The sequence below is a fragment of the Gavialis gangeticus genome, unplaced genomic scaffold (assembly GCF_001723915.1).
Source record: "Gavialis gangeticus isolate Ggan-Ray unplaced genomic scaffold, GavGan_comp1, whole genome shotgun sequence".
Taxonomy (NCBI): domain Eukaryota; kingdom Metazoa; phylum Chordata; order Crocodylia; family Gavialidae; genus Gavialis; species Gavialis gangeticus.
The window spans coordinates 20,869,848-20,879,235 of NW_017729004.1; the positions used below are offsets into that span (position 1 = coordinate 20,869,848).

At 37.7% G+C, this 9,388-nt stretch overlaps 1 protein-coding gene across 1 annotated transcript in view; it reads right to left on the reverse strand.

Moving 5' to 3' along the window:
• The window catches only part of PTPRN2 (protein tyrosine phosphatase, receptor type N2), a 1,174,657-nt gene that overhangs the window by 134,784 nt on the left and 1,030,485 nt on the right, over positions 1-9,388 (reverse strand). The window contains exon 13 of the mRNA XM_019507947.1: positions 8,668-8,880. Coding sequence (XP_019363492.1) covers positions 8,668-8,880 — 213 coding nt within the window. The remainder of the gene's footprint in view (positions 1-8,667; positions 8,881-9,388) is intronic.

The window sequence follows — 9,388 nt, forward strand, 5'->3', positions numbered from 1 at the left end:
AAAAAAAAAAAAAAAAAAAAAAAAAAAAAAAAAAAAAAAGAAGAAAAGAAAGCAACCATGACTATATTTTAGGTATTATTTTTAAGAGTAGTAAGAGGTAGGCAGGTTCTTAAAGAACTACAATGTTCATGTCACAAAGAGGCAAGCGGAGGATTCATAAAATATTTCACTCCTACATGACCTACATTAAGTGTCAAGGCCAAATTGAGCCACATATCTGGATTAGATGGTTATGTCAAACATTTGGGCCAGCAACAACCAAACAACATGTATTTAAATGCTACTTCTCCTTTCTACAATAAGTGCTAAGTTGTACTGAAAAGTCACATTAAGTATGTTAGCTTATATTTTAGAGCATAACATTTTTCTAGACTTTCTAGTCAGTTCAGGCTCTGCTTTATACTTACTCCCATGCCACCTTTAACAGAATGGGAAGAAGAAAGGGTTACATCTCCCACTAGCCCGTGAAGTAGAACCAGCATTCAGGGGTGAACAAACCATCCCCAATGGGGGGTGGAGCGCAGTGGTAATTCTATTGCTGAATGTCACCAAGGCAAATTGCCAGCTGGTGCTCTTATTAGATAGTGTGGCTCAACATTAACCCCAACAGACAGGATCTTCAGTGGTCCCTTGTGCATAGCAAACTAACCCTTAATCTGGCCTGAGGAGTCCCTTCCAGCTGCAAACATTCCACACAAGCACATGGTTAAAGACCTCCCCCCACCTCTATAGATAAAATGAACGGCTTTTTCTAGCATAAATGATCTGGGGAGAAATAAGTAAATGAATGGAATACATAAAGCCAAGTTATAGCATTAGCAGCTGAAAGCCCAAAAGAATATACATTCAAAGGACTTGTCTGAGCTTAAATGCAATGACAATAGGTGCTTTAGAAAACCTCTAAGACTGAGAATTCCTAAAAAGAAATGAAAAGAATGGGCCTGATTCTCCCTTAACTTCCACTGTGGTAAATCAGGAATGACACAACCAAGTCAGTGGAGTTACTGGGGTGGGGGTGGGAGGAAAGCATGGAAATCTGTATTGCCTTTATCTTACTAGTTAAAGATAAACCACCTGAAGTTGCAGTTAAAATGTTCCACAGTCCATTAGGCAAGGCTGTGACTCTCATTGGCTTCTTCATATTACACAGGTATCATGCCCTAATTGATTTACTACAGAGGGACTATCCATTCTGCCATGCCCAAGCCTAACCTGAAACAGTCCAAGTTAGCCTGTGGTGTTAAACTAGCCAGTGGTGTTATAGGAATGAGTCTGGGAAAGCAGTGTAAAGCAAAAGGCTCGTGAGAGGGTCAGGACTTTTTCAGTCAGGCAGTGGCTGCTGCATCAGATTGAGAAATAACAGAAACTGTTGCTGCAAACTCAGGAAGATGTCCTAAAGATACCTCAAGTGCTTGGGACAATCTTATCACTGTCAAAGACCCGTAATTCTTGGGAACTCTTGCTGTAAATGCCAAAGAAAAAGGATATGAACATTTCTGTATCAGCTACTCATTACTCCTTCTACTGCTTAAAAGATCCAAAACTAGGAAGGGGACCCATCAGCATAAGAGGTGTTTCTTTCAAGACCCATAATCCAAAGAAAAAGTCTGGCAAGACAGTTCAGCTTGGCTATAAGGTCTGAAGGCATGGATTTTCTGATATCACTTCCTAAACTAGAGATGATACCCAATAATGGAAAGGAATCACTCATTTAGTTTTACCTAATTTAATTTTTTCTTGGCATTCTCTTCTATCATAATCCTAATTGAATAAGATATTTGGAACAAGAACCTCCTTTTTCATTTGTTCTGTAAAGCCCTGTGATACCCTACAGTTAATAACAAATGTGATTGAATTGTATAAATTCAAATAGTAGGCAAAAAGTGGAAACACACAAGCACTTTATTCCAGTTGATTGCCAATTGCTTAAAAAACTAAAACCAAAACCAAAACAAACCCCCTCCCCTCCCCCAAAAGCCAGAGTCTGAATCGGCATAAGACCTTCTCATTTCAGGACCACCAGGAGTTAACCCTATATTTTAATATTTTTTCTATGTTCTTAAAGTACAGTCCTCTCAAAAATAAAGACCAGTTACTATTCCAACTAAGACATTCGAGCATGTATTGTTCTGCCAGCATTGCAACAGGCTAGGAACAACTTTGGAGAGCAAAACTTGTCTATGGTGAGGGTGGCAATTTCTCTCCTAACAGACTCCAATATGAAAAATTTTCTATGTTCATTTTAAAGTAATGAAACTTCAGAGAACAGGTAATCATTACAGGAATACCAAAACTCACTTTACTCTTCAATAATGTTCCATGGAGGATGGATGCAGTGTTGCCTGGACAGGACCTGCTAAACCATTCTGGCAAGATGGACGCAGAAGTGGACTGGTCTTAATGGATGTAGGACAGAAACTAAAATTCTGCTTTGTTCAAGTACATCAAAGACTATTTATTCTGGCCATTCCTAGCTATTACTCAAGTTAGACACTTTTCATTAAGCATTATTTTCTAGACTATTTTGAATTTTAGGAGTAAAATAAAAGGGGTTTGAAAATGTTCTAGTGATATTCATACAGTGTTTTAACAGATCTTTTGGATGCAATTGCTGTGTACTGGATGTTACTGCCATAACAGGAAGGTTTAAGACTCATAGTCCATTGCTTTACAATAGCCATGGATCATCCTGTACACTAATATTACAAAACCAGATTAAGAGTTAAGTCTACCTTTGTACTCCACTTGTTCTGCTTCATTTTCTTTAGCTATCTAATATTTACCTCAAGATATCCAAAGTAAATGTTTTGTTAAATGTCAAACAAATATCCATATTTTAACACTTGTAATCACTCCATATAACAACGTTTTTATTGTTAGCATAATTTTCATATTGAATATAAATTAAACATTAGAACAATCCCAAACTATGGATCAATAGTCTGTGTTTCAATTGTTTGGGGGGGGGGGAGGGGAAAAATCTATTTATTTATTTGTTTTAAAAAGAAAAATCAGGTTTTAAAACCATGTGAAAAGATGTTGTACTATGAGTCAATATAACATATAATAAACCCTTCAAAATGAGCAAGTATGGCCTTTCTAAAACTGTACTTCCTAAAGTACTTTTTACCAAATAGGCAAGTACAACCCATCCTGGTATTTTACACTATTATGCAAGACTCTCTTCTTACAAGAAGATGAGAAAACGATGTTCAAGCAGCAAATGTTGTACGTTCCTAGTAAGAAAAAAAAAACCAAAAAAACAAAAAAAGGAAAAAGAAAAGAAAGGAAATGAAATGAAAGAAAAATGTAGCCTTGGGGCTAAATATTCACCTTCCCAGCATCATTGCTTGACTCCCTTGTTCCTTGAAATGTTCCATAAGTGTATTTATAGGCATGCACCTCATCTTTAATGAAAACCCTTTCATCTAGGTATTAGGAAGAGGGAGGGGGGATGGGCGGAGGCTTCCAAAAGTGAATGATTTTATAAATCATATGATATAATACTTTAAGAGATTTGGTGGGAGAGTGGGGTTGCATTTCCCAGCTTGTCGGCTTGCTTTAGGGCTCAATTCTGATATAGTTTAAACCCAACAGGCAACATGATCACAGTAACAATAAAATGATCCTGTTTTTCTACATTTAATTTTATTTCTACCAGAGTCCATGGTTCAGAGGAGTTGCTATTTCAACATTAAAATAAGTAAATGTATTTGATTATAAAAACTTTCATATATGAAACACCACAGTCTATATACTTGGAGTCTAACACGGAACTACAAAAGATGCAACTTACTGTTATCTGTATGAAGCCAGGACACTTGTAAGACAGGTAAGTAGAAAAAAACAACTCCAGTAAATTCCTTCTATCAGACCCAATTTAAAGAAATCCTTAAGAATTTTTTGTCAGAATCAGTTGTCCAAATTATTTAAAGGGTTATTAATACTCAACAAGTTTTTAAACAACTTTAGTTACAAATAAGTGTACAAGCACACCTTGAAAAATAAACAAAAATGCTGCCATCTGCTTTGAATTATGCAGGACAAAACCCTCTTTTAAGACTGAATTTTACAATAGAAGTTTTCAATACAATTCTCTTTGTTTTGCCTATCAAGACCAGCTACCATATTCTGCAACAGCTGATGACATGACTTCACTGACACTGATAGTACATTATGTTTCATGCCATTAACTTTTACAGGACTACTAGAATCTTGAATGCAGACTTCAGGAAGACTTTGTTTTAAACTATTTTGCCTTCATATTTGTACCTCATTCTTTAAAGGAAGTAAATAAGTTATGTGCTGACATTAAACAAAATCAAGTAGCTCTAGATGAACAGCATCAACACAAGAGAGTCAGGTTTACCCAAGTCAGCACCAGCATATTTCAACTTGTGAATTTGGTTTCCATCACAGCAATATTTCACAGATCATCATCAGTGATGCACTCACATTTCCATTCATGTTACAGTCTCTAGTATAATTATCCAGTTCAAAAAAATAAAGTACACTGGTGAGTTAACGTGCTTTTGCACAACCCAGAATCCCTTTATGTGGGGGTCAAAAGCCAAGGTTCGTCAGGACTCACAAATACAGCAGCCTAAACCAACAGGGCATCCCTAAATAGTAGCAAACACCAACATACACTGCTATTACATTAATAAATTACTCCCTAATGGGAGCAGCGACAACTAAGATGCGCACTTAGCAGCCCTGTTTGCAGGCTGCCCATGATGCCTGAATGCTCGTTCTTATTTGGGCTCTGTTCTAAAGGCTTCAAAGCACACAAGAAAAATCTGCTCAGTGCTGTGAAATAAATCAAAGCGTATTTACTGAAGATTCCTAAGGAGCTTCTGCCCAAATGTCATGGAAGGGAGAGTGAGCTTGCAGAATACTAAACTCGCTTTTCAAAGGAGATCAAAGCAACAGGAGCAACAATTAAAACATGAGTGTGCGTCTGTGTGTGCACATTCACGCGTGCGGGTGCAACAAGGACTCCTTTTTCAATGATCTATAGACTCTGGACAGTGATTTAACTAATTATTGTACATTTGATCAGAAAGGACATAGAAAACAGCATAGAGGCACAGAAAAAATAGATGGCTTGTGCCTACGCATACACTGCATTTTATGTACATGCAGCATTTTACAAAATATGTCCTTTCAATTCATTTTGAAAAGCTCCTTAACTGCAGTCTAACAAAACCAGCTCACCTTTTTTTTTTTTTGATCAAAGGACAAATTAAGTCTCAGTAGTACCTTTACCCTTTCAAATGCTTGAAAGTTACTTATTTCTCAAAAAATGTTACAACAGGGTCTGGCAGAACAGCTAGATTTAAAGGCCAGCTGTTTCTGTTACGTAACCTTCTGAACATCTAGAATCATAAACCAGCCATTTCAAACTGTAATTGGGCTACATCTTAACAGCTTCTTGAAGGCTGAAATTTTATATCTTTATTGTTAAGTTTTAAATGGTTTGGCTCCTTCTATTTAAAAGGCAGATTTATACACGCACAATACATATATAAGAAATATTCCTCCTAGGGAAAAAAAAACAACCTGATTGTTCTAAGGACAGCTATGTTTCATAACATTCATTATGCCTCAGTGCCATACACTATTGGCTACGTGCACAGCATGGATATTACACAGACTTTACTAGAGTAAGATTTGCATTGCAACTGTTGCAGATCTGATAGTGTCAACAGACTGGGTGGACCGGCAGCTCTCACTAGTAAGAGCACCAGGGTTATTTCACTGACAATACAGTTTCTCTACTTTCCTCTACCTATAGCAAACCTGCAAGTGCATCAAGGACCCCTTTTTAAATGATCTATGAACTCTGGTCAGCAATTTAACCAATTACAATTCCTTATTATCCATCTAAATTATAAGGAACCTGCTGAAAGACCCTGCCAATATGCAACAACTTCAATTTTAAAAGTGATGTTCAATACAATGATATTTTCACATTCTTCCTAATTAAGAATTGAGCATTAGAATAGTGTAACAACCTATTAATTTTGCCCCTTGACATAAATTGTTAAAAATCAAATTTGATTTGCTATTTAAGCTGTAGTCACTGGCATATTATCAAGTTGTCATGGCTAAAACGTCAGCAGGCACAGGCGCCCTTGGCTTATTTCACTGTTTATGAAAGTGAACTAATTAAATGGAGTAATTAAAACAGTCCCCTAGCTACTTATTTAACTGCGAAGGTAAAAGGGGTTTATATTTGCGTTCCTTGTGCCCCATTACCACAGCAACATTTTGAGGCCTTTTCCTTTCCCAGTCTTAATCTGGGTTGCAGAGTTTCCTTTTGAGTGCCAGGCAAGAATCAGGCACACAGATAGTTCTTCCTGATATTTATTTTGATGATGCAATGCAAAAATTTCCCCTCATCAAATATTTAAGGCATTCCTCAGATTTAACATTAGTCAACCCATAATTATTTTTACTTTTTGGAGAACTGGGGCTCAAACCATCTCCATTTTGCTGTCTTTGCAAACTGTTACTGATTTTGCTGAAGGAAGAACCAGGCCCCACTGGGAAACCCTGATAAACTACTGCTGCTTCATGAAGGTAACAGTTATCACCAAGGCCACCCCAGTATTTTGTTTGACCATAGTTCGGGGCCTGCTCTGTGTGCTGGTGACGCCAATGGCAAAACCTCCGCATATTTCGGCAAGGGAAAGGCTGTGTCCTTAGGAATCTATGCATTTAGAGATCATGCCTTTTCATGTATGGCAGTAGTTCCATTGAAATCCAATGCAGCTATTCATGGGAGTCAAGCAAATTAGGATTTGGCTCTTAAATCAATATCCAAGAATATCAGTTTGATCTCACTACAGAAAAATTGAACAGTATACTATGTACTAGCATTGTTACATAGTGTTGGGAAAAACGCACCCTTATATTTTTAACTTTCTTTAAAATATATCAGTCTGAAGAAGAAATGAAGCACCCATTTCATTTACTGTCTGGATTACAGATTCTTATTAAACAAACCAGAGCTCATTATAAAATCAATATAAACTTAACCAGCATGCCCCCAAGAGAAATGGCAAAAAAGGTCACTCCAAGAAATTCAAACAATTTTCCTGCTGGAAGGGCACGATTTTAATTACAGATACTATTAATTAGAGCTGTCACTAGGAGGATTGTCCTGTTAATTATCACAAATTCAGTTTCAAGAGTGACTTTTAGAACCTGGAGGGCTTTTTGTTGTTGTTGTTGTTAAATTAAGCATCTTCATATTCATGTTTAACTGAAGACGACTGTCTCTGAAATACAAAAAAGCCAGTTGCAGGCTTTTCATTTATAAAACAAACAAAAACACTATCAAGGCAAAGGCTTCTTTACCACAGTTAGTAACACTAGTCTAACAAATTGTTATTGTGTCCCACCTTATCCTAAACCAAATGGTTTCATGGTACTGAGGAGTTGTTTTTTCCCCCCTTCCCCCAACCTGGAAAAAAATCCAGATTCTCTTTACTTAGTGTTAATCTTTTCCTTTTAGAACTACATTTCCTCTCTCTGCTTAGAATTAAAGGTAAATCCTTCCTCTGAAATGTTAACTGCTATGTGAAATCATTTGAATTCCTCATTTTTTTTACTGAAGAACTCTCTGTACCTCTTCACATAGGTGGAAATAACATTTAATGCATTGGTTACAGAAATAAAAGAACTTTTAGAGCTAAAGTGAATGATTCCCTCAGTTGCAAACTTCCAGATACTCCCGTCTACCAGAATACAAAGAAAACATAGCAGGAAGGAAAAAAATAAGTGTAAGCAGCTCTAATTCAAAAAGTACAGTATTACCTCATTTCAAATGTGAAAGAACCAAGATGATAGCAAAAACGTCTGCCTATTTTTGGAATTGTATTACTTATTTTTTTAAGCCAAATATTCTGGGGCAGCAGAGTGCACTTGCATGGTTTCTGCCATAATACAAACATTTTCATGCAGATAATTTACTATGAAATAAGTAAATATTAATCCTAAACAAACCTCAAAAAATACACAGTTGTCTACTTAAACCAATACTTCTGAACCTGACTCTGGGCACTGGCTGCTTTTGATTTATTTCAGAAGATGCATGTGCCATATTCCTGTTACTGGGTACACATCTGCTACCATTGTTCTCCTGGAAACCATTCTGGTTTGCCTCCCCATCTATCAGCATTATATTTCACTTTATCTGAATAATGGCAGAAGGTGGCAACAGATCGGGTCAAAGGCTCTTTTCATATCAGACCCTGAAGAAGTCGATTATTCAGAGAGAGACATCTTCAGATAATTGCTGATCCATCCCTCATCAATGCTAAAGATTTTTTTGTTATTAATAGTGGCAGGGGATAACGGATGATGGATATTAATGTTATTTTTCAGAGAATCTCAATGGCAGCTTTTTTTTTTTTTATCTATTTCTAATTAGACACACATTTACAGCAACTACAAGAATAGCCACGATTAATACCCAGCAGTAAAAAGCAGCTCCAGCAGATCTGCAAGGTTATTAATAGGGAGGCTCCAAGCCGGCACTGTAAAAAACAAAACAACCCCCTCAACTCTAAATAAATGAACAAGCCCTCCTGGGACTGATAAATAATCTGTTTAAGTGTCAGGAGAGAGCCAGTGCTGGAGGAAAAAGCTGGTCCTTACCTGATAAGCAGCAGTGGCATCGGAGCTGGCATCTGTGCCCAACGTGGAGAGCTTCTCTTTCAGTTTGTGATGAGACTGGTGGCGGAGGCAGTAGATGACCCCAGAAGCAACTAGGACCCCAATAATGCAGGTGATGGAGAGGAGAGTGAGGACGATAAATTTGGTGGAGTCTTCTTCCTCGGCTTGCTGAGGGAGATGCCTCAGTTTGCTTTTCTGTAGGGAAGGAAAGGGAGGCAGTGCCTGAGCTGGTGCTACAAAGACATCCAGGAGTAGGAGGCGGAAAGCAACATTTAGACCTGCAGGTTTAAAAGTACAAGGGTGGAGCACCCAGCCTGATGGGCCCAGACACAAAGTTGCAGTCCAAAGTTGCAGAAAGCAGTGACAGGCAGGCATGGGAGCAACCCCCTGCCCTACAAAATAATGTTAAGACCAGGAATAAAATCATGAGAACAACACACGTCCCACCTACCTGGGCTCATCCTTCCGGAACGGTTTGCAAAGCTAATGAATGAAACAGGCTCTTACACAGGAGAATTAGAGGGGGTGAGAAGAGGTATTTCCACCCAGAGCGTCACACACCTGCAAAAGTCTAGTCTCTAGCCTGGAGTTTTCCTCCTGAGCACTTACATTAAAAGTAGAGAAAAATCAATGCGAGCGACTGCTCAGCTATCCCGCCTGCACACAGTGACCAAAAAAAAATAAAAAAAAAAAAAAAAAAAAA